We start from the raw sequence: 25,816 nt of genomic DNA, 5'->3' as shown, positions 1-25,816 counted from the left end.
CCAATACCACTTACTCAGTGGTAAAAATTTTGTTTGAGAAACCCGAGCCAATGCAAGGCTATCAGTGGGAAAACAAAATATCAGGAAGAGGAGAAAATACTGCAGAGCTACCAGAAAGAAAAACAGAAACATGTAAAGATGATGCAAAAAATGTGTGATAATGACGAAAGTGTGACACCAGCTCCTGGTGTCAGAGGTTCCTGTGGTTCCTGTTCCAGCAGTGCTCATATTTTGAGCTCATTTATCCAACTTAGAACCTCCAGCCCAACATGAGCAAAGTAGTCATAACTGCAAGGGGTCCCAGAAGGCCATTCTTCCTCTGTGCTTTGTAAGAGGAAAGAGGTTCTTGGCACTACCACCTTAGCTGCAGGATTAAGTCCTATCAGTTCTCCTTAACTGTGATATTTGAGGCACTTTGCCAAACTCAAAATGGAGAGGCAGGCTGCACAGCAGACACTGACAGGTCACTTGGAATTGACACATGAAGGGATGAACAGGAACAGTTTTTTGAATGGGAGTAATGGTGATGGTGATATGAAAACCAAAGTGTAAATGTCATCTGTGGGACATGAACAAAACCACATCATGCTGCTTGCTAGCAAGGCCCCCAGTCAACGAAGCAAATATTTAGGGGAAAGTCTCATTCTCTAACAATTCCAACCACACGTGTAATGAAGATGATGATGATGGTGTGCCAAATTAAAAGCAACAGGGAATAAGCAGGTATACTGGTGATGTGAGAACGCTTGGTACTAACAACTTTGAGCTGCTGTTCCTATTACCTCAAACCAACAAGAGCAGGGACTCTTCACCCTGACTAGCCAAACAGGGAAGAGGGATCCTTGTTCCCTTATACTTTTGAGTTCTTTTCACACTTCTCTGTTTCCCCTCTTTCCTGCATTTGTATAACTTACTTTTGCGTGTGCAATGGAAATGAAATTAACGATTACACTATCCATTACCTACAATAGTTTTTGCATTTACTGATCAAATTTACACTCAACAAATAATTTACACTACAGACTTTGACCTGGAGTTTCCAATAGTGTCAAACTCACTTCAGGCTGCATTTTGCCATTAATCCCACCAGAAATGCTCAAGGATTAGTTTGGTGCTCTGCAGCACAGTATAGTAAATCCTAAGATAACATTATGATTTGGGAAATGTACTTCCTTTATTAAATACAGTAGGACAGTTCAATTGACATTAGAATGATGGTCTTCATTGGTTTATATGCTTAGCATAGAATAAAGCCTGTGAAAGGTTAGAGATTTTTGCAGAGCACTTTTTCAGTTTGCTTAAAGAATTGTGGGATATCTAAAACCAGTCAATGAGGAGAATTCATCATGAAAGAAATAATGTCTTTAAAAACTAGTAAAAAGAAACACAGAAGACCATATCATTCCCAAGAAAGGAACTGAGATCTGCAGGGAGAGCCATGAAATAAGAGAGATACAAGATGGTTCCTTCTGAGCAGTCCATCAATAAGAACTTTTCAGAAACAATAAAGTAACATTGATTTAAAAAAAAAAACCAACCAAACTACATAATCAAAAAGTATTATCTGCTCATCTAGTCTTTTAAAATTAACTTTCTTCTCAAAATGCCTGTGGCTCATAGGGGCGTGAATTTTTCTTTTGTATTTATTTTACCTTATTACAGACATAAACTTAGAATTGTGTAGCTACAATTCAGAATCGGATATGGTACAGTCTCAGTAAGCAAGTTTATTTGTAATTGCCATATGAGGAAATAAAATGTTTTTGGAAGGAGTGGCCTTATTTTTCCCTTTCACAGAGATGAAATCACACTGATTTCACAACAGTGACTTCTGATTTAGTAAATTCCATTGGTAGCTAAGAGATGGAAATTATGCTTATAAAACTTAACAGGAATTGAAAAGTTGAAGGCAAATGATCTAAACATAGAAGATTATATTGATATTACATTGGTAAGAGGTTTTTATCACTGTGTAGTAGTGTTGGTAAGCTACAGTGAGATGAAACTGGTGTCATGGTTTAGAGAAGCAAGAAACATGCATTAGCTACTAGTTTCAAGTGTATAGGCTAGATCCATAGTAGCCTGGCAAACCCCTCTCCAGTTACCTTCTATCATTCATAACAGAAAGATGAACACAGAGGCATCCTGATTTTCCACTCTTACATGCTGGTGCTAGCTTACTGCAAATACAGGACATGTTGCACATCTTAGGATATATCTACAGAACTGATCATCGTCCAGTAAATGGCTAGGCTATCTTAGCTTTAAATAGAGCTAGTAGAAAATGCTTGCAAATGTGCTACACGTAGGGAGTTATCAACAGATCACCTTTCCCTCATTTTTTTAAAAAGCCTATTTTATGATTTAACTGACAGCTGAAAGTTCACAACATTGCTCTAAAAGATGGTTTGATTCGTAAGATCAGGCTTAAATAGACTAAATGTCCACATTCATATATTCATGGGAGCATCAAGGTGCTCTGGCTCTGGTACTGCAGAGCGTATTTCTGGCTTATTTGTCTATGAACATGATTTTCCAGACACCATGAAAAGTGATTTTCTTTGAGAACAGAAGGAGCTTATATTCTCAAGAGAAAATATTTTAAAACCTTGATTGGAAATAAAGGCTTCAAAATGCCTAGCAATTATGTGCAAAATATTCAATAATGAAAAGCCTAAAACTAAGCACAGATTTTTGCTTTTATATGCAAATTATGTGTGATAGAGTCTTTGTATATGCTGTGAGAATACTGCCAATGTGTTACGAGGTATTTATATCTTTCTGCATTGCACTATCTAGGCACAACTCAGGATGGCTTGTGGTTACTGAACTTTTTGTTTATTAACACAGACTTGCATTAAAATTTTCCTATCCTCTGCAAAAATTGTATGACCAAAGTACTTCTTTTTAACACTTCTCAACACCACTGCTTGTACCGTCAGTCTGGAGTTAGAAAACAAATTAAGACTCAGCAACTATGTCCTGCTGATTCAGCTCATTTGGTGTATATAGGTCCCTTTTAAGTATTCAGAAACCCAGAAGTGTCTGAAATTTTTATTTATGCCTCATAGCAGCATACAGTGCTCTAAAACCAAGAACCTGGGCCTCACCATTATGCTAGATGCTCTTGGTGAGGTGGAGAGAGTACAAAACAGGGTCATATTATTTATCTGATTTACTTTATTTTGAATGTCTGAAACAGTCAGAGAATCAGAAATTATTACTGAAGCCCAAAACCATGCACAAAACCAGAATGGTCATGTCAGTAGGTTATACATCTCATAAAAAATCAAGTATTTCCATGTAATAACATATTTGGTTAGCAGACTGAAGGACAGTATTTAATTCTCACATAGAAGAGACAGACGGACTGGCATTTTCCCTGGATATCTGTTAAGTGAGATACCCCTATACCTCTCTCAGAAAAACAGAAAAAACAGGGAAAGTTTGACAGAAATAGAGAAAATATCCCCTCTTCACCTGGATAATATATTTGAAACTGGCTACACTTTCCAGGTACCCGAATACAGCTTGACAATTGAACTACACAGAAAATATATTGGTTACTTTTATTCTTCTCAATTTCTCTATGTAGATGATACAAGCTTTCCTTAAGAGAATCAATTCTCTGCAAGAGTGCCAGTCAGTAAATATAGAAAAGACATTTCCACATATTTAATTCCTTTCATAGAAATGCAGTCCTAGAAGGAAATCTAAAATGCAAATGTAAAAGATGGGCTGTCTGAAGACTGTGAGGAATGGAAGGAAAAAAACTCTTTTATTTTGAACACATAATAAAATCCAGCCTGCTTTCTCAGGGTTGTATATGCTATAAATTCAAAATATACCAGAAACAATTGCTAGAAGGAAGAGGGAAAAAAAGAAGTTAAGAGGAAAGATTCAAATACTAGACAAACAATTTTAGTTCTGGCATTTCCTAGCCTTTTAATGCTTGCTTTTACAACATAGAAAATGTTTGTTTGCTTAAGTAGTTTTGTGAATTTATGAAAGTAGAGATTCCATTATGTGGTATCCTGCAACATTCTCCAGCTCATCAGCAAGGAAGACACCTTGAGATGCACCATACAGATCTTGGCTGCCTAAGCTAATGTAGTAATTAATAGCAGTAATATGTACCAGCTTTGTGGGTAGACATGCGGTAGCAAGTCAGTCACTTTGTAAGTGGGTTCACTAATACTGGCTAACAGCAGGGGATTGGTAAGGTTTGGGAATCTTGGTTCTGAGTGGATGTCCTTAAAAGTGGACTCCACTGGCCTCCCCCTGGCTGGCTGCCATTCCTATCCACAGTGTTATAATGTAGTCTGTCTTTCCCTGGTTACCAGCCTGCTCACCAGCTCTTGATATTCTCATTTAGCACCAACCACTCACCACCTCGAGAAATTAGAAGACCTGTTAAAGGAAATTCAGGCAGAATCTGCCATTGACTGTAGACCAGGACTCGAGCAGTCATCTCTCTGAAGAAGCACTGACTTGTTAGCAGTGGCAGATGTGCAGGGACGGAAAAAACTCAGTGAAGACAGAGTTTGGCTGTTCTAGCTGCCTAGTAGAACCATATCATTTCTCAGCATGCACATTATCAACAGATTTCAATCCTCCAACTCTTAACTCAGCTTATTTAGATGTATTGTTGTAAGAACACCACAAAACACATCAATCCTTGACAGATTTCCCTAATAAATTTCAAATCCCTTTTTTACATTAAAGAGAAGACTAAAGCATTTCAAAGAAAACACAAAGAATTTCTTTGATACAAGGAAATAAAAGTTTTCCACGAAACATTAACTAGCTTCCCAGTATTTTTGATATAAAAGAATAAAAAGAATAGCTTTTACTAAACCCTCCTCAGCATTCAGTTTCAAGGATGAAATCAGTGGGGTGGGTAGTTGTGGCTCATTCATTAGTCATGTGGTCTAAATCTTACAGGATCACACCCCCAACAAAAGCAGCTCTGTGTGCTGATCCCCCTTGGTCCTACACCCTCCCATTCACCAGAGGAGCACGTTGTGCCAGGAGCAGCAGAAATGGGAATCCCTCAGACATCAAGGAGTAAGAAATGGTTCAGCCAGATGCATACCTGCTGGGGATGCCTCTCTGCCAGAAGTATTTTTATCCATATACATTCAGGACAGATGGTAGTTTAAACATTGTGTGATGGGACATTATAATGAATTTTATCTACAGAAATAATTAAATAATAATAAAAATTAACATAGCTATGAAGTAATTCTCTTACCTGCAAGGCATATGTATTAGACCCTCAGGCAGCCATAAAGTCATATTACTCTTTCCTTTATTCTAGATTTTCCCATACTTTTAATTCCTCAAATTTCTCATCATTCTAATGAAAAACCACACAGAAATTGATTTCAGAAGCTACATTCATAACCAATGCCCAAGTACAGCCTGTACGTATAACTCTGCAAGACTGAGTTGAATAATGACAATGTTTTTTTGTGAGTATAAACCTACTGCACTGTGAAACTGTGCTCATACCACTGCAAACATAAATTATCAAATGAAATGATCATTTTCTCTTGGTGTGGCAACTAATTGTGTGTTTTATTTTGGTTTGGTTTTTTTTTTTTTTCCTTCTCTTTCAGAACAACCATTTTTCTGACTTTCTGGACAAAAAAACTGGTTTTACAACAATCAGTATGCTGGCAGTCCCAATTTTGCAGGGTAAAGAGGTGCTTGCTGTTGTGATGGCACTCAACAAATTAAATGCCCCTGAGTTCTCAAAAGAGGATGAAGAGGTAATAACCTCAAATGTCATAAAACAGTATAGTTGTTAGTTTAACAAGTAGTTTCAGTGAATCTACCTCTTGATTCGATACTTTTGCCTTATTTTTGCTCTTTGTCATTTTTAGGTCTTTAAGAAATACTTAAATTTTATATCTTTGGTCCTACGAAACCATCATACAACATATCTCTACAATATTGAATCCAGAAGAAGTCAGGTATAGAATAATTTGTTAATGATAATACTTTGCTTTTGTGTGAAAACATTATTATTCCCACTATTCTATATTCTTGCAAGCTTTTTGAAGTAAGGATATCATCTCTTTAATTTTGTTATTTGGTAACAGTAATGCACTTTATAATTTTATTCTGGAATGCCTAGGATTCATATGTTCATGTTTTCTTACTGTTATGAACATTTACCCTCTTTCTCTTTTCTTGTAAATAGATGCTTTTGTGGTCTGCCAACAAAGTATTTGAAGAGCTAACAGATATAGAACGGCAGTTTCACAAAGCACTGTACACTATTCGCATGTGTTTGAATTGTGAAAGATACTCTGTTGGTCTGCTGGACATGACAAAAGAGAAGGTAACAATCATTTTGCCTACTTGCTAGAAACGTGCTACTCCTAACATTAAGTTATAAAACCCATCCTTCTAATTTATTTGTTCTGTGTATTTCTAGTGCATGTCTCTCCAAGATGCAAAGTCACTACCCTGGCTAACCCTTTGGGATAATTTATCTAAAATCTAACCATGATGTAAAAATTACATGTGAAATACAAGCATGGCAAAGAATACAACAATAAACATAAATACAAAAATAAACATAAAATTTTCATATTAATAATTCCATGTCAGAAAGGGTACAGGAGAAAAGTGAAGGTCTAATTATTGCTTTATAAATACCTGCCTTCAAAAAGAACAATTAAGCTGTACAACCACCCAAGATAATCTTCAGATTAGCCTGCAATTTATTGGCAAATGTTCCTTGCCTGGAATGTATTTAACAGTATTTTCTTAATATTGTCTGAAATGTGATCATAGTATAGCTATGGAGAAGGAAAAATAAAATTGCTATCCACAGATGTCATGTTATCTATGAACGCAGAAATGTCTTTTTTTTTTTTCCTTTTGCTAAACCCTGCATATCATCTTCTCAGGAATTCTATGATGAGTGGCCAATCCGGCTGGGGGAGGCAGAGCCTTACAAAGGCCCCAAGACACCAGATGGACGAGTGAGGACATTAATTTTTCTTTTTATTTATTTTAATTTTGACACTGAGGTTGTACCAGTCACCTACATGTTTTTCTCTTTTTATTTAGGAAGTCAACTTTTATAAGATTATTGACTATATTTTACATGGAAAAGAAGAAATCAAAGTCATTCCGTGAGTATTCACTGGCAGCCTGCAAATGTGTGGTAATTAGATATATTGCTGGGATAGAACAGTAACATGTCTGTATCGCAGAAATAATTTAATTTTCTTCTGTCTCTAAAGGTCTCCTCCAGCAGATCACTGGTGTCTTATCAGTGGATTGCCAACATATGTAGCTGAAAATGGCTTTGTAAGTTCATAGCAGAAGCAAAAACTAAGTTTTACTTCATGCAGTTCATACATGCATTCTTCTGACTTAACAAAAAAAACACCCAGACCTCCCCATGGCCAAAAACCTATACAAAAATGCCATGCTCTTCCAGTGTCATTGGTTCCCAGTGAAATTATGTGCATCAGTAGTATGTATGGAGACAAGCTCTCAGCACAAATGGCCAAAATAGGAAAATTTTCATGATTGTGGTGACATCGGAGGAATAATGTCTGCATCTGATGTCACTTTTCCAGGTGTGCCAAGTCTCACACCAAAATGTCAAAGTAAGAAAATAATCATAAACAGAGTTTCAAAATTTTCTTTTTCCTATCTCTTCTTGTGTAGACAATACACGTAATTCAAAATTGTGACATATGACAGTTATGTGGCACTTTCAAAAGTAGTAAGGATAGAGCCATTTATACTCAGTTATTTTTCTACAAACACCCATGCCGTTTTGAACTGGAAGTGATTTGCTTAACCATTATGCCTATGCACTGTGAGACATCATGCATGAGGGACTTTGCTACAAGCATTAAAAAATTGTCTGTTAGAATAATTAGAATAACATCTAATTTAATAGGAACAGGTTTAATTTCTGTAACTAGCTAGGGTGCTCACTGTCATTAGCTTAGAAAATAAACATGCCTTTTTAAAATATCAGGCCATCTTGGTGTGCATTATGATCCATTTGAACCATCTCTCCTTTTGTGTTGCAGATTTGTAACATGATGAATGCACGAGCAGATGAATATTTCTCATTTCAGGTAATTCCAGTAATGTTAATAATTATAGACATTGCAGAAAATATGCTAATGCTTTCCACCGATTAGTTATACAGTTGATTACATAAATAATTTCCCCTTTTGCTGTGATGCACAGGTCTTAGTGTAACATTGCCTATAACAACTGCTGTATTACTACTTTCAAAGAAATATACATTTCCTGTTCTTTGCCTTCCCTACAGAAAGGACCAGTGGATGAGACTGGATGGGTTATCAAAAATGTCCTGTCATTGCCTATTGTCAACAAAAAAGAAGAAATTGTGGGAGTTGCAACATTTTACAATAGGAAAGATGGAAAACCTTTTGACGAGTATGATGAACAGATTATTGAAGTAAGCTTAATACAATTAGAGGCTTGAAGGAGCCATACGGTCTTAATAAAAATATTATTGTAAAAATTAATTTTAAAATGTCTAAAAATTTCCAAATAGGCTATATTAACATCTAAACAAATTTCCATTTTCACTATAAAGTTAAGAATCAGAAATTTTATTTCCCTTTAAAATCTGAAAATTTATGAGCGATCATTTACATTCTAATAATGAACAAAAGTCAGATATCATTTTAGTTTTAATCATTTGACTTTCTAGTGCTGGTCACCATCTCCTAATTAGCAGTGGGTAAGCAGGTATGGTGTGCTGCTTGCCAATGGTTATTGTGCCTGTGATCATGGGAGTTCCCAGAGTGTTCTTGATCACAGGCACTTGGGCAAGACAAGACACTACACAGTGTATCCAAATCCACCCAGCTAACTTAAGCTTTATAAGCCTCAAGGTCCTGTATACAAAATGGGAATATGGCCCCTGAATTACTAAATTGAGAAAACATCATTAAAAGCTGTGACGTGCTAAAGAGAATCTGTTGATGGAAAGTAAAGGCCTCTAGCAAGTACAGTTACACTTTGCTTTTCAAAGGGCACTACCAGAAACTGGAGTTTAAGAAAAGTAAGTTCAAATTGTCAGTGTAATTTTTTTGTGATGGTGTCATCTCTGCTTTGCTTGGCTTTGTTCCAGACTCTCACACAGTTCCTGGGGTGGTCTGTTTTAAATACTGACACTTATGACAAAATGAATAAGCTTGAAAACAGGAAAGACATTGCTCAGGAAATGCTTATGTACCAGACAAAGGCCACCCCTTCTGAAGTTGAATCTATACTGGTAAGTTTCTGTTCACAGTTACAAAATTAAAGTAGGAAATTAGCTACACAAAAACTGAATTTCTTACTCATTTTCATTTCTAGAAATACAAGGAGAAATTAAATGTAAATAGTATAGAAGAATGTGATCAAAAGGATCTTATCAGGATTTTGGTAAGTTGTTAAACTGAAAATTCTGGTGGCATGTTTGTATCAGTTAGTAATGTGTCCTCATTACAGAAGAAGTACTGTATAGCCAAATCCTGATTTATACGAGTGATTTTAGCTATCAGTTCCACAAGCTAGATGGAGTTCATCTAACCGTCTTTAACCTCTTTGGTTCTTCTATGTGCAGACCACACTGTTACCGACAGGGAAACATTCTGTTCAAAATTTGTGTCAACAGACTTGGATAGTCAGAGTTATACAGAAAAGTTTATATGAATTAACATTTAAAGTGTTTAACTTGTTTAAATATCCATGGGCACTGTGCTATACCTATATCTGAGTTTATTTAATTTTGAAAATAAAAGAAGGGACATAGATGTAAGGTCACTTTCATTCTGAGTAAGAGAACACATGTAGGAGTGTCCAGTGGGACTAAGCGACTTTCAGACTGACTTTCCTGCATTTCCTTAGGCAAAGAAATTCAAAGACAGCGATCAGTGACTTCACAGTGACAAACCTGCATGTGACCTAATTGGTTAAAACTCTGCTCTTATTAAAACAAAAGAGTCATTTCTTTTCCAGACTGTGCAGTCCTCTGGCTGCCTTGGTATTTCAATCTAGAAAGGGAATGCCTTTATGGAGGAAAACTCCTGCTTCTGCCTGCTAAGTGCACTTCATTTTTTCTTGTGGAGCAGTTCTGGAGCACATGCACTGGCTTACTTTATCTGAAACAAAACTCAAAGATGTGCTCCAGGAAAACACTGAATGAACTCTCACTCAATGGATCAAAACGGAGCTAGGCTGAAGAAAAAAGGTCAAATACAAACAAATCTATTGACCTCCAGCACCAACCACTTCACATACTTCCTCCTATTACACCACATTTGCTAATGTAGACATAGCCACAGAGAAAAGATTTCATTCAGCTATTTTTAGTTACATACATGTGCATGCTGGAATGCAATGGTGTTAAGGTTTTACTGGCTCCCACAAAACAGGTGCTCACACAGCTTACAAGTGGTGAAACAAAATAAAACAAAAAAATCAACAGACTGTGTGCAGCTTCACATACCTTTCAAAGTAAATTTAATTTACCTGCATAAAGAATTGCAAAAATTAGTAGATAAATATTACAAAATCTCTCTGCTGCTAGAGCAATAAGTTATTATTATTATGGTACAGGCTCCAAATGTAAAAATATAATACTGGTATGAATTTTTAAATCTCCAAAAAGCAATTAAAATTATTTCTATCAACATTGTGGAGTCACAAATTCAAAGGTCTCATATCTTCTGCACTGCCAAGGCTACATGCAAATGCTTTATCCTATTATAAGACCTGGAATCCCAGATAGCTAATGGGATAAAGCAGGTGTTTCTACATCTGATGACTCACAAAGTAACGGGTTTTAAAACACCACTGCTCCAAGTTTCCTTGTCCTTGACCTCAGATTAGAGTAGATATAAAGGAAAATCCCAGGGATAAAGAAATACCTTTGCATGGATATTCAACCTTATTTGTTGAAAAACATGCATACATTTAGCCATTCCTTTTCCTTATCTGTAAAATGGAGAAAAATTTATAGGCTAGTATGGAGGATGGGAATCATTGTGCTCATATAATCTATTTTTTGTGTGGTATCAGACTTCCCTGAATTAATTCTTGTTTGGATTGGGGTGCATTCTTTAAAATATAATACTGCTGTCCCTAGACTTTGGGATACACAGATGAATAGTGTTACACAACAGTTCACTAGTACTGCTAGTGAATTCCAACTGCTATTACCAGTTAGGCTATTCAATGTAAATCTATATAATGTACACAAACTAGGCAATTTAAATGTAATACAAAGCTTCTTAACTTTTGTATCCCCTGTATTTTAGAATTTAGTAAATGTTTTATGGAGGTTCTTCAGTAGAAGGAAGAGCTGGCCTAAGCTCTGTATCTGCCTGTTAGAGGAAAATTCCTGAATGGTCTTCTAATGAAATTTAGTACATGGGGAAAAGACTATGCACTTACACAGTCCACTACTTCTGGAACGATCCCTCATCTTCATCAGGACTGTTCAGAATAGACTGTTGTAAACTACAGAAAGACAATTACTAGGACAGAATCACCACCAACTACAGCCCTAGAAAGTAAATGACTCTAAGGAATTTAAAGCAAGCCATATTAACCATGAACACATGCTCTGCACATGTAACTATTGTCACAATTTTTACTCTATGGATATACTGAGATCATTCAAGAGCCAAGCAGTTGGGAATCTACAGCAGACAAATAAGAACACAAATAAGATTTGTGAATTTTTACATCTGATCTTGTAGGATTATCCAGTCCACTTTCCATGTGCCAAATCATCCTTATATTAAGTGTATATAGGCTATCACAGACAAAGACAGATTGTCACAGGACACAAGGTAAGACAGACTAATTTTGAGAGTTGGCTGTGGAGCAGAAATAAACCACCAACACTCCAAAGGGGAAAAATGTACAGGAATCTTTACTTGCCTAGTTTCTCCAGGACAAGACAAGGCTCTGGGTAGGTAGGCATGCAAGCAAGCCTTCTGTTATTGACTGTTGTCATACTTTATTCTACCATAAAAGGAAAAAAATGTTTTGTTCTAGACAGGTTGGTTTTGGTCACTATATTAATCGCTATTCATAAGATCCAAAAGAGAGGAACACTTAACAAGACTAATTTTGGTTGTGAAAAAGATGAACTCAGTCTTGGGACCAGGCTAAAAGGAGAATCAGAGGATTTTATACCAGGAAGGAGAAATTCCAAGGTCTGAGATTTCTGAACTAAGAAAATGTTGAGATGGTCACAATAGACTGTATTCAGAATAGGAAGAAACACTGTCTGGCCAAGACTTTACTTATCCTCTTTGAGAAGAACACCAGCAGTATCATGACTGTGTTTCATAACTTAATACTCATTAGTTTGTACTGAAACCTGAGGCCTTTGAAGATATAGTAGGCATACTGTCCTTTGGCAATGTTTCTACTGAAGTCAGAGAATAAAATAAGGAAGTTTTCCCAACTTTGCTCTTGCTAGAAAACCCCTTATTTTTTTGACTTTTCCTAACAGAAAGAAGAATTACCTGATCCAAAAGATTTAGAACTGTATGAATTCCGCTTCAGTGACTTTCCCGTTACAGAGCATGGCCTAATAACTTGTGGAATACGACTGTTCTTCGAGATAAATGTTGTTGAAAAGTTCAAAGTCCCAGCTGAGGTCTGATTTATTTTGTTTTGTTTATATTTGTTTTAAGCTAGAAGAAAAATAGCTGACTATAGGCACTTTAATACAGAAGTAGGCAGTACCATTAGTGGTACGGATAACGATCTTCCATTCTTAATTAAAAATTTGCATATTTGTCATAAAGACTTAAAAATAATCCTGCAATTGTATGAACTATGAAAGGAATTAAATCAACATGCATTTACATAAGAAAAATTTGCTGTTTCCATATTTAATTCAATGAAAAGCAATTATTTTCATAGGACTTGCACATTAGTACAGTAATTTCATAGTATATTCCAGTAATTTCATAGGAATTCCATCATCTTGTTTCAATTAACAGCACAATCTTAATCACTTTTGTTCATAATAGGTCCTTACAAGATGGATGTACACAGTCAGGAAGGGTTATCGAGATATCACTTACCATAACTGGCGACACGGATTCAATGTGGGACAAACAATGTTTACTCTGCTGATGGTAAGGTTGCTAGTATTAACCTTACATTCATTATTTAGTTTTCCTTTCAATTCCAACTGGAAGGTACACACTCAGAACTGTGTTTTCTTTTACAGACAGGCAAAATAAAGAAATACTATACTGATCTAGAAGCCTTCGCTATGGTTGCTGCTGCTTTCTGCCATGACATTGATCACAGAGGGACCAACAACTTGTATCAAATGAAGTAAGTATAAATGCTCAAATATATGGAAATGTAGTATTTTTAGTGGCAAAAGAAAAAAAAATGTCAAAACTTGCAAAAACATAAAGTAGGTATTCCATATTCACCTGACATGAATAAACATTTATGCTACAGAAGATTTCTGCCTCAGAGCATTTGTCATGGCAGCTGAAACACAAAGGCAAAATGCAAAAGCAGAACCTTACAAGGATCTCCTGGAGCTGCAGTTCATTTTTAAGACAGATTAAGCTCTAGCAACAGAGCCTCATGCACATGAGGCCACAAAGAAATGAGGAAAAGTAAATTAAAATCCCTGACTGGATTACTTTTTTTCAAGACAGGGCATAAGCACTTTTCTGGAGAGGGATTCAGGATGTGGCACAGGCAAGGGCTAGTTTAGAGGGACACAGGATTTAAAATGCATCCTTTTTCTGTTTTCTGCCATCTGATCTGAGTAGCTCAGTTGTGTCCCCTCCCCGACTCAGTTTACTGAGTGACGTAGGTCCTTTCCTGAGGTGTAATCTCATGTTATACAGGATTCTGAGCTAAAGTGCTTGAGTTCTGCCACTGGCTCCACATGCCAGTAAGTTACACATCATGAGGCTAAGCCTTGCAATTCATATTCCTTTTTGTTCTGAGAAAACATTATAAAGGATTTGTGTTTTTCGCTTGTTATGAAAACATATTAATTAGTAGATGCTTGTTATAAAACAATTTTGATTTTTTTAAAATACCTTTTTATTACAACATTACATACCATGTTGAGATCCACTCTTCTCCTGAAGAGTGAAATACCTAACATTTAGTCTTTTAAAGTGAACTGTTAGGGCTTGTTTCTATGTGCTAGCAGGAGAACACGGGTTTCTCAGAATGTCACATGTACCAGAAGATTATAACCATAATTTTCTGAGTACAGTTTCCCACCAACTGTATCTCCAGTATGATTCATCCTCCTCCTCTGACCCTGGATACACTCATCCTGGGAGAGGTGTTTGAGTCTGCATGCTAGAGCAGTGATGCGAGGGGATTTTCTGATTATTCTCAGGGATTCTCCACATGACGTAGGAGAGCATGAGAGATGCTGATTCTTATTCAGTGGACTGCCTCTCATCCAAATAAGTTTAAGGGGGGGGTTAAATCCTCCTACTGTGGTCTTCCCTAGCTGAAAGCCCTCTATGTGAGGTCATATGCAGTAAAGCTATTTATAAAGGTTATCAGGCTTTACCACGACAGTCCTAATCACAAGTCAGAAAATACAAGTAGCATGTGGCAATCTGCCTTGGGTTATCTAAGGAACGGAGTTATTAGCCAAGGGAAGAAAGGAGGAAAATACACTTCCAAACATGCAGAACCACCTGGAGCCTAGGTAGACAGGACACTTGTCCACTTGTTCCACTACCAAAGTCTGACACAGAATTTCCTCTGGTTGATGCTTAGCGCAGTGTCAGAGGGATGCTTTATGCTCTGTGATAAGCCTGAACACACCTGAGCTGTCAGGACTTGCACAGTCCAAAAAACAATGATTTTGAGGGAAGGAAGGAGCCCAAGGGCATTAGAGGAATTAAACTCTAATATCCTGCTACTTTAGACTTAACTTACTTATAGTAAGTTAGAATCACAAGGGACATGGCCCACAGGCATTACAGACAGTCAAGTTCAAAAGCCATGCCACGGAATAAATACTAAAAGATGGATAAAAGCTACTTTTAAGGTACACTGAAAGTGGGTAGATTAAATCACCAGCAAAACTGAACATGCAAGAGAAAACGGAGGCCTATTTTAAAAAACAGTTTTTTAGTTTTGAGGGATCTAACCATACCATTGACTTTAGTGGGCACTGAACACCCAGTGCTCTCCAATTTCCATCATTACTCAGTCACAAGAGTGAAGGCAAGCAAGTATTTTCATTTGCTCTGCATCATACCAAGTTAAGACATATAGATTAAACTAGTGAACATGCAGATCTGAAGCATTTTATTCCTAAAAATCTGAATCCTGAATCAAAAATATTGCCTCCAAAATACTATAAATAATTTCTTCTTTTTCAACAGGTCAGCTGCTCCGCTGGCAAAACTTCATGGCTCTTCCATTTTAGAAAGGCATCATCTAGAGTACAGCAAAACCCTACTGCAAGATGAGGTACGTCTGCCTGAACCTTCTGCTCACATTACTCAACAGTTAAGATCCAATTAAGCTATGATGTTCCAAATTGCACTGTCTCATTCATTCCTCTAGGTCCAGATTCAGAAATTATGCAAAAATTAGGAAGTCTTAAGCTAAATTCTTATGCATTGCCCTCTTTTAGAGAAATATCGGGAATTATGCCAGAAATAGACTCAAGATAAAAAAGCTTTTCCTCTAGGCCTCACTCACATTCCTTAGGTTTTTCTTTAAATTGCATGAAACAGATGATGCTGAAACCAAAGCAGCAAATACAATACATACATAGAAAATATTGTGATTAAACTGCTGCCCTGGTTCACGAGGCCCGAGTTCAGCTGCTGGCGCTGGCAGCTAAGGAACAAAGGGATGGAGCTGCTTATGGAGGGCCCGCTCACCCCCAGGCCGGATCCCATACGCACACCTTACCTTGCTAAGGCAGAGAAGTCAGTATCAAGAGGCTCTGCTGCAGCTCCCATTACTGATTTTCCCTGAATTAGGCAGCTGCCCTTTCCCAGCAGCCATAGAGGTGAGGCTCCCCACCACTATCCCCTCAGGCTACACCAGACGGCAGCAACGCAGCCCGCCCGGGCCATCTGCCCCACAGAGCCCTGCTCCTCCGGTGGGGATCGGCTGCCCTTCCCTCTGTGGCGCCTGGCTCTGTCCTGGCTACGAGGGAAGAGACTATTTACAGCTCTTTACTACGTATTTTCCAGGGAAATATGGAGATTTACCAGGCAAGGCTTGAAGACATGCCCCCACCATCCCACCTGTTCACAGCAGCGTGGCAGGCCCCCACTTCCACCCTAATTTTTCCATTTTTGATCCCTATGGTGGTGCTATTTCCTGACCCCGTGAGGCCACAGAATAAATCTTTACACTAACCAGTAGCACAATGATCACAAAAAAACCCCAGAAGATTTATGACTGAAAATCCCCCCCCCCCCCAACAAAACCCCCTTTCCCTTACTGATGGCAATGTACTTTTTCAGCTGTTCAATGCTGGGCACTAAGTGCTGCCCCTGGCTAGAGCAGCGGCCAGGCCCTCCGTGGGCTCTCAGCAGCAGCATGGCTGTGCCCCGCGCTCCCACAGGTATTGGGAAGGAAGGTAGGAAAACCAGAAAACTTAGGAAAATGCTGCCTGTGACACTCTCATTCCCTTTGTCTGAGGAAAAGGACATTACACTCACTGTAGCCTCCCAATAGCACTGCAGGCAATCTTACTGACTGGGGTTAACAGGAAGAAAAGGTCTCTACTGCGAAGCTTTAAAAAGTGGAGGAAAACTAGGTTTATGGAATGTGAACTGCAACGGAATTATGAAGAACTGCCATTTCTTTGCTATTTACGTGGAATACAGGTGGTTTTCTTTGGTTTTAATTTAGATATGGCAATAGCAGGGCTCGCAGCTGCGTGAGTGGCTGTGGGTGTCGTTATTTGTGCGGTCCCCGGGCAGCACCCGAGACCCGCCGCCCGTTCACAGTTACTGAGCCGTCCATTAGGCGTGAGTAAGGGCCGTCTTTACCAACTGAGTAATTTTCTGTTTGCACTGTATTTTAATTTAGGGACTTTAGTCAGCCAATTTCGTTACACTGTTCTATAAGACAACCTGTATAGAACAAACCAAAGACAGCGTTAGAAAAGCAACTGAATCTGCAAACTTTCCATCTTGCAGAGTTTAAACATCTTCCAGAACCTAAACAAGCGCCAGTTTGAAACTGTTCTACACTTATTCGAAGTTGCAATAATAGCAACTGACCTGGCTTTGTATTTCAAGTAAGTATTACATTCTGTATAACTTCCTACTGAAAAAAATGTCTACATGCTATAGAATTTTAACTGTAGTTTGTAGCTGTTTATATGCAGAGCACAAAGCTGTATTTAAAATTGTTATTAAATCTAATTCATGTAAAAACCCAAGACATTCTTAGATTCATTATAAGCTTTCAAATTAGAGAACAAATAAATCTATGAGCAAACACTACATTTCAGAAGTGTGGATTCTCTAGCCTAATTGTAAGGTTGTGTGCATGTGTGATTTAGCATACCATACTACAATTACTCACACTCAGCAAGAGTATGCTTATGACATGGAAATTAAAATCCTGGTTTAAAAACAAAACTGCAGACATCAACTGACCCCAGGGCTAAATATGCCAAAGACTCCAAATATCAAATCATCCATCCTGTTCTTAAGTTACTGATTTAATGTGCTTTTATAATGGTTTTTTTCCTTAAAGATATATGGAGCCTTTGTTTCAGTCCGGATGTCTTATGGCTGAGACAATTTAAAGTGAGAAGATAGGACACAATTCAGTAAATTGTTCAACAGCAGTTATTAAATTTTAGTAAACAGTAATTCCATTATTTCATTCATCCTAAATGCAAATCAGAAGATTTATTAAGCAATTGCAAATTGCAAGATACATTTATATTTTTGAAATTTCTCCTCAGTTAGGTCTTAGTGCTTTTTTGGATTTTTGAGGGGAGGGATTGGAAGAACATTTATTAGTATTTGCTTTGCTTTTGTCGGTTTCTTATGTTACACGAAGTAACAAACATGTAATATTAAAGAAATAAGAATGACACCTCAGACAGTTTAACACAAATTGTTAGGAAACAGGTTATTTGTTTCTTTGTCAGGAATTCTGGCATAACACTTTACATGTCAGTGGTATTTAGCAAAATCTAAACATGCTAGGGTACCTGAAAAGTTTGAGTTCAACAGGAAGGTGTCACTTTGATACTACCATGTCTAGGATGCTACTTTGGAAAAGCATAAATACCAGAAATAAAGTTTTCTATCTCACTTTGTTCACTAATACACGGTTTATTGGTATGCTTCAACAGGAAAAGAACTATGTTTCAAAAGATTGTGGATGCAATTGAAAAAATGGAAACAGAAGAGGAGGCAATTAAATATATATCTATTGACCCAACCAAAAAAGAAGTCATCATGTAAGTGGTTAATATTTTACTCTTTATTCAGTAAACCAGATTTTGAAAGAATTTGGGCACCTAAATGAGTAAATTAAGACTTGGTGTTATTATCCAATTATGAGCATAACCATGATTTTAAATTAGAAATAGGTGTCTACAATCTTCTCAAAATGTGCAAAATCTACATCTGTCTGTATCTTAGGTATCTAAACTACTTAAAAAAATTAGATATTTTTTTTCTCTATCATCATCCTAACTATACTCCTGTTCTGTGTTTTCAAAGGGCTATGATGATGACTGGATGTGACCTGTCTGCAATAACCAAGCCTTGGGAAGTGCAAAGTAAGGTAGGTACTTTTTGCATAGATAATATTACTGTCTGTTTTACTGCCTATTTGGTGCATGATCATTTAAAAAAAAATACTTAGTTATCAGTTGATAGATATTTAAGTATCTGCACCTGTGTTTCTAGAAAACCACCTCTGTTTTTCTGTCACTGTAAGGGTTCCATGATGCCTCTCCCCAGCCACTCTACAGCTGTTCCACACTTCTCTACTTGTCCTTCAGCTAAAACTGGCATTCCTGATTCTGCCAGTTGCCCTAGCTACCCCTAAATATCACTCGGATATTATTGTGCTATCCAACTTTTGCTATTTTTCAGCTGTTTTTAAGGTACAGATTTAACAACACTATAATTTGAATTATGTCCATTCTATTCTGTAGATCTTGGTGCCATTGCAAAGTAGCTTAAACATGCTAAAAATAAATTTTGTAATACAGTGTGATACTGCTTTCTATGTAAGCACTTCAAGTGCTCCAGTACTTATTGATCATCACACTGAAGCTCGTTGCTTAGCTTTACAGGAATAGGTTTTAACAATGCATAATCAAAATACAACAAGATGCTTGTGGAGCCTTCCAAGTAATACACATTACAGTCACTAGAAGATTGTTATGTTACTAATATTGTCTTGTTCCTGTTGACTATAATCTATCATTTACTCAGCATGCACCAGAATATTGGTAGAGCTATTTTGCTGGAAAAAGTCTTAAGTACACCAGAGAGCGTCTAATTTTTGAAAGAAGTGCTTGACTACCACTGCAGGGATTATAGAGTGGAATTCTATTGTGTTTGACCGAGACTCTCTATTTCTGGAGAAGTTTTTAAACTAGTCAGAGATAACGCAGCTAACAAGAAATAAGTCCTGTCTTTGTGGAAGGGAAGTTAGTAGTAATAGTGAAGTATTTAACAGTAATATGCCAGTTCTTGGTTAGTCAACATTTTAACATTTTCTTGAAAGCCTTGTTCTTTATTTATTTAAATTTACTGCTTTCTGCTGACACTTCCACTGAATTGTGATCGCTCAGGTTGCCCTCATGGTTGCAAATGAATTCTGGGAGCAAGGTGACCTGGAACGAACTGTGCTACAGCAACAACCAATTGTAAGTACTAAATAATTTAACTGTGTTAAGCAGCATTAACTGTTACTAAAACATTGAATAGATAATGTTTCACGATACTTGCTAGATCATTATACCAAAAAGCATGATATCTACATAATTTAAATTATTGCTATTCTATTCTAGCCTATGATGGACAGAAACAAAGGAGATGAACTACCTAAGCTCCAAGTTGGTTTCATAGATTTTGTGTGTACATTTGTGTACAAGGTAAGAATAATTTTTATTGTTTTCCTGCTGCAGCAGTTCTGATGGCACAATTAGTGACAAACTGTTGCAGTTAAAAAATTCTAGACAGCAGCAGGACTCCTGGTTACAGGGTAAACAATCGCCACAGTTTCTCAATCTTTTGTTACATAGAATTGTTCCCGCAAAACAAATTCAAGAGATGTGAAGCATATTCATAAAAAGTGATGATCTCAGTGAAACTTGAGGGCACTGAGGTTTTGTAACTACTTTGAAAGACTGAGTTAGAAAGCCCAGTCTGATTCTTCACAGTCCCATTTAATTTAAGTATATAACATGTGGATGGCTACAGAAAGTAGTTAATAGCACAGCAAGGGGAATAGGAAACTTCAAATATTATGGAAATATAGATATTCTGTATCTTCCGTAAGGCACTGAAATCCCAACATTATTAATCCCTGTCTAGCTTTTAACATTATCCCAAAACGTCATGCAGAAAAGTAACATCTTCAGATACATCCTCATCTGCTTGGAACATACTATAGGATACTAGACTTTATTATATCCTGATACTGATAATCATATGATAAATACCATGTATCATAGTTATAATCGTATTATATGAACCAGACTATCAAATGTGGGAATTAGGAAGATACTGAAATGTGCAGTATACAGTCCAGACTTTTTCTAACTGACTATGTGCACGAAAGGGCGTTATCATCCCAATACGGTATTACCAATAATATCCCACCACTGCATGGCCAAGAACATGCTTTCAAAATGTGCACCAGCAGGTACTTACACTATTTCTTTGAAAATTTTTTGTTTTCTACAGAAAACTGATACCAGAGATGGAACAAGTACTTGAAAACAATGTGAAATCAAATAAAAATAATTCATCTAGCATGCATACTGAATTCATTTAATAGAAAAATGAAAGTTAATGTTTTCTCTGCAAAGCAACAGTATTTCCACAAATTCAGACTTTACAAACCGTTGTTTACAATTTTCTAATTTACTAATTTAATTGTTTGTATAGGAATTCTCAAGGTTTCACAAGGAAATTACACCTATGTTTGATGGTCTTCAAAACAACAGGGTGGAATGGAAAACACGAGCTGATGAATATGAAGAGAAGATGAAAATTATTGAGGAACAAAAGAAAAAGGAAGAAGAAGCAGCTGCCAAAAAAGGTTAAGTAACTTCTAAGGTTTTCATTTATATGTATTTGTAAGGCAGTCAAGATATTTTTTCTCAAATTCACACATGCAGTGTACTTGTGTGCACTCTATTAAACTTCATACTAATGAGTGAGTATACTAATGAGTATTTGAGTTCTGAATTAGCTTTATCTTTAATTGGAAGAGGAGCAACCCTTTAGAGATTATACAAATCCAGTATACTGACTTCATTATCTAAACTGCAGAATTTTAGAATATGTGACCATCACAAAAGTGAAGGGAATGTAAAATTTCTTTTGTCTTAAGACTTGAAACTGAGTGTAATTAAATACTTCTTTATCTGTGAATGCTGCGATCACCTCAAATACTAGGCATGTATCCAAATTATGTGTAGCATCAGCTCCAAATGTATTCAGGTGCTTTGTTTAAGTTTAAAATGAAAAGCATAAGGAAAAGAGATGGGAATGGATAATGTACATTTGGAACACAAAGAAGCAGTGCAAATCCTCAGTTCTCTTCCAAGTTTAAGATAAAGCTTTTGACTCTAGATCCCTACCATTAGTTTCTTGGCTGAAATATACTCTCTTGTATTACAAATTTGACACTAATCTTCCTAAGACAGCCCAAGTCCTAAAATTCTAAAAATCTAAGTTCTGCATATGATAACCTGGAAAAGAATCTGCTTTTATACAATCTGAGAACCTATCACTCAAGTGTAAGAGTGAAATAAGTCAGTTACTTTTATTCCATATTGCATGTGGAACAGCAGGTCAACAGCTCTGCCAGTCAGCTGAGATGACTGAAAAGGTTCAGAGATTAAAACAGAAACATGTGGCTGATTGCTACAGAATGATTTATTATCACATAGTTTGAAGAAAAAAAGTTAGTTTAAGCGTGTGTTTCACACCTTTAAAAGATAGAACAGTACTGAATAATTTATTTGTTAATCTGTGTCTATGCGAAATAGGTGAGTATTCTTCACATTTCACACAAGAGAGGCTACTCAAGGCCACCCATCAAGTTACTGTCAGTGTGAAGTGGCACTAGATAGATATTGGCTCCTAAAGTAAATGATACTAAGCCAAAAAAAGAAAAGTTGTAAATGGTTAAAAAAGTACCGTTAAATTACATGACTTAATCAAAGCAGATTTTTGAAAGACTTATTTAATAAAATGAGTCAAGTATTATTATTGTAATAAAATTACAAGAAATATTTTGGCCTGCTCACACTGTGATACCATTTACACACACTTTCAAAGAAATTACGCTCACCCCATTGTCTCCCAAATTTACTTTTAAAAACAGTGTTTTTACAATTAATCATATAATCTTATTTATTTAAGATCAATTTATTTCTGAGAACTAGCTGGTTGTAAGCATGAACAAGGTACTCTTTCCTTACACTGGAATGTAAGCATCTGAACTTCTCAGAAATACCAGCGAAACAAAACAAAACAACTGGGGACCTACACACAGACCTCCTTATATATTTTGCTTTCTTGTGGGACAGTTTAGTTACTAAAGTCAGATCCTATGCCCTTAAGCATAAGGTTCTTAAATAAAAATTAAATTATACATTTAGGAAAAGTCAGGTATTTCTGCTCCTACTTGAAGTTAGGACCAATTGACATCATTGATATTTTGGAATCACTTAGTCACTGACTTAAGGAAAGGAGTATTTTCCCACAAGGAACCTTAAACAGGCAAGCACAGACAGACTGATTTGCAGGAGCTAAGGATCCAACCTTTGCATATCATAATTGGTATCACAAAATGTAAGGGAAATACTTTGCATCTTTTAAAACATGCACTGGAATGAGGCCATGAACATCTGTGAAGAACAAATCTGATACTGTCAAATCAAGGCCATGTAAACGTATGGGTTTGTTAAGTCAGTTCATACAAACAATAATTTGACACATGATGAACAACAGGGGTTTCTCTAGATCTCAGTGATCTGACTACTCTTAGCCATTCAGTAGACAGAAAATAAAATTAAATTAAAAAAAACATATTTGCTGAACCACTACAGTGGAAAGTTCAGAACAGAAACTAAAACAGAATACAGTATTCAACTGAGAAAATAAAATACATAGTTAGTACATAGTGTTGATTATATCCCAAATTACAGAGGGTAGGACACTGATTATGTGACATGTTTCAATGCAGGTGGAAAGGGTCGAAAATGACCTAGTAACATGGTGATCCACAGCTTTCAAATGTAAGTTTTAATTCTAATATTAGTATCTTACCTTAAATGAACCTGGAAACGCAATTTATTACAATGAAAGAATCTTAACTATGACCAATGAGCATCTGTGGAATCATTTGAGAGAGACAGTAACAGACTCAGTAGCTATAAGATTACAAACATAAAAGGCGTCTCTCTTAATTGGTCATTACAAAGGGATTCATGTAGGGTTGGATAAACGTTTATACACTTAGGTCAAATTAAAGTTTTTGTATCATCTGCTTCAAAAATAGATTCACAGATTATATATGTAAGATCCAAGAGTTTATTTCTTTTGCATGCCTTGCATACCTCAGTTTCGTATGTGTGGGACAGAGTTATAAATATATTTAACTACTGAAACTTTCCAGTAAGAGTGGTTCAGTGTGTGTTTGGTCCTTTGAGAAATGCTGGTATCAACTGCTACAGTATATACGCATATGTATATATAACATGTGCTATTGTTTCATATTCCATTTTCCCAGACGTGTAATGAAAACATCCCATGTGTAATGAAAACACATCCAATTTTCAGAAGGTCAAACACACATAACATGCATATGACAGACGCAACACCATTTAAACAAGAGATTAGAGCCACTAAAATTAACAGAAAATACTCACTTTAGTTCCCTTCTCTGTTTTTTAGCTGAAGATGCAGCTGGAGGTGGTGGTGGTGGAAGTGGAGAGGATGGAAAATCCAAAACATGTATACTTTTGTAATTCTTTGTCTCAGACTGATTCTGCTACAGAAAAGACATCTAGAAAGAACTTCAATGAGCCCCAGTGGATTTCTGCTTTGCATAGAATAGTATAGATTGATCTCTTAACAATCCTCTTAAACTCTTGCCATTTGTTGGAAATAATTTTTAATGGAGTAAACAGTTACAATTAAAAACTGGAAAATTAAAAGAAAAAATAATGGTGCAAAATGAGTTAAATGCGCTATAGTTATTTTTTCATGTCACTCCATTTATATACAAGTATTTTTATTAAAATATGTAACTTCTGCACACTGTTCAGGAAAAATATAAATAATTTTGACAGTTCGTATGTGAAATTACTGAATGAAATCTAACATGTACAATTCAAAAAAATTGCTACTTTCGTAACTTGTATATTTAGATTTTTATATTATGTGTATTTCATTAATCTGGGATTGTGTCCTTTTCCTTCATTCTCAATACTATATAAAGTTCTAGAGTAAACATCTCTTTCACTTTAGGAATGCTCAACACAATTCCCTGGCTCATACCTATAGAAAGAAGGCCAAGGGTACACAGTACTTTTTCAAAACTACCAAGGATAAATATGAATTGTAGCCATTGCTCAGAGAAACTACTCTTTTGCCCATATGCAAATAGCTCTGCCCACAGTTCCCAAACTGACCAACTTTTAATGTAAAAATCGAAAAAGGCAGACCATAAACATCATACTTTGGGTACAAGAGTTTACTAAGATACCTATACCATATCTCTAGAGCAGGATCTATATTCAAAGGCATTTAAAAGGCTCACATACTCCCAATACACATTTTTTTAAAAATGCAGTAAATGAAAGTGTCTGAAAACCAATGAACTGGCACCAATTTAATCTTGGGAGGGAGAGGACAGCAGAAGTAAAGCAAATCAGAATTCACATTATCACCCTTTCTACAAACAAGAGGACAGACGGCACACAAATTAGCTCTTCGTAAACAACAATCTCCCTACCAAAGCCTTCAGTTCTTGATGAATGGCAGAGTCCACTCCGTATCTTCCACTCAGGTCTCACGAAGCCAGCTTCTTCGGCAGATGAAGGAACAAAAATGGGTAGTTATATTATGCACAGATCTGAGCATTCACTGGAACCAGTTCCAAATCTAAAAGGAAATAGACATCAAATGCAATTCCTGCAACAAACAAGTCTGACATGGAGACTCAATCCTGCCACCTTTTTTCACCCCTTCAAGAAAGCAGACCCAATCTTTTTTTTTTTTTTCTCAAAACGGCCCTTAGCATCCACAGAGAAGGGAGAATGACAGAACAATCTGCCATATTACATACCTTTCTAAGAATGCTCTATGAACATAGATACTGTGTACAACTATCACCCAAAATTAAAGGAATACACAAAAAGAATCTCACTTATATTACATCCTTATTTATAAATGGACCAAATATTTTATGCAAACTTAGTTGACATAAAACTAGGTATCATGTATTATTTTCTGTATTAAATGCAGATACTAAAATCTATTTCAAGGTTGTATGATCATGTAATTTTATTCAAACTGTATTAAATGATGTATTT

The 25,816-nt window shown here is 36.4% G+C and overlaps 1 protein-coding gene across 2 annotated transcripts in view; it reads left to right on the top strand.

Annotated features, from left to right (window-relative positions):
- The window catches only part of PDE6C (phosphodiesterase 6C), a 31,283-nt gene extending 5,741 nt beyond the window's left edge, over positions 1 to 25,542 (top strand). The window contains exons 2-23 of one of the 2 annotated variants that reach the window (XM_037399165.1): positions 5,622 to 5,774; positions 5,889 to 5,978; positions 6,209 to 6,349; positions 6,924 to 6,998; positions 7,087 to 7,151; positions 7,263 to 7,329; positions 8,070 to 8,117; positions 8,318 to 8,467; positions 9,149 to 9,292; positions 9,376 to 9,444; positions 12,530 to 12,676; positions 13,056 to 13,163; positions 13,259 to 13,368; positions 15,417 to 15,504; positions 17,199 to 17,299; positions 18,374 to 18,481; positions 18,747 to 18,810; positions 19,832 to 19,906; positions 20,051 to 20,134; positions 21,153 to 21,306; positions 23,464 to 23,515; positions 24,174 to 25,542. In XM_037399165.1, the coding sequence (XP_037255062.1) occupies positions 5,622 to 5,774; positions 5,889 to 5,978; positions 6,209 to 6,349; positions 6,924 to 6,998; positions 7,087 to 7,151; positions 7,263 to 7,329; positions 8,070 to 8,117; positions 8,318 to 8,467; positions 9,149 to 9,292; positions 9,376 to 9,444; positions 12,530 to 12,676; positions 13,056 to 13,163; positions 13,259 to 13,368; positions 15,417 to 15,504; positions 17,199 to 17,299; positions 18,374 to 18,481; positions 18,747 to 18,810; positions 19,832 to 19,906; positions 20,051 to 20,134; positions 21,153 to 21,306; positions 23,464 to 23,483 (2,061 nt within the window). In that variant the 3' untranslated portion in view covers positions 23,484 to 23,515; positions 24,174 to 25,542. The remainder of the gene's footprint in view (positions 1 to 5,621; positions 5,775 to 5,888; positions 5,979 to 6,208; positions 6,350 to 6,923; positions 6,999 to 7,086; positions 7,152 to 7,262; positions 7,330 to 8,069; positions 8,118 to 8,317; positions 8,468 to 9,148; positions 9,293 to 9,375; positions 9,445 to 12,529; positions 12,677 to 13,055; positions 13,164 to 13,258; positions 13,369 to 15,416; positions 15,505 to 17,198; positions 17,300 to 18,373; positions 18,482 to 18,746; positions 18,811 to 19,831; positions 19,907 to 20,050; positions 20,135 to 21,152; positions 21,307 to 23,463; positions 23,516 to 24,173) is intronic. The other variant, XM_037399163.1, reaches the window with a different exon arrangement.
- Positions 25,543 to 25,816: the final 274 nt, after the last annotated feature.

This window comes from Falco rusticolus, chromosome 9 (genome assembly GCF_015220075.1).
Source record: "Falco rusticolus isolate bFalRus1 chromosome 9, bFalRus1.pri, whole genome shotgun sequence".
NCBI lineage: Eukaryota > Metazoa > Chordata > Aves > Falconiformes > Falconidae > Falco > Falco rusticolus.
This window is presented reverse-complemented; position numbering and strand designations above follow the sequence as displayed.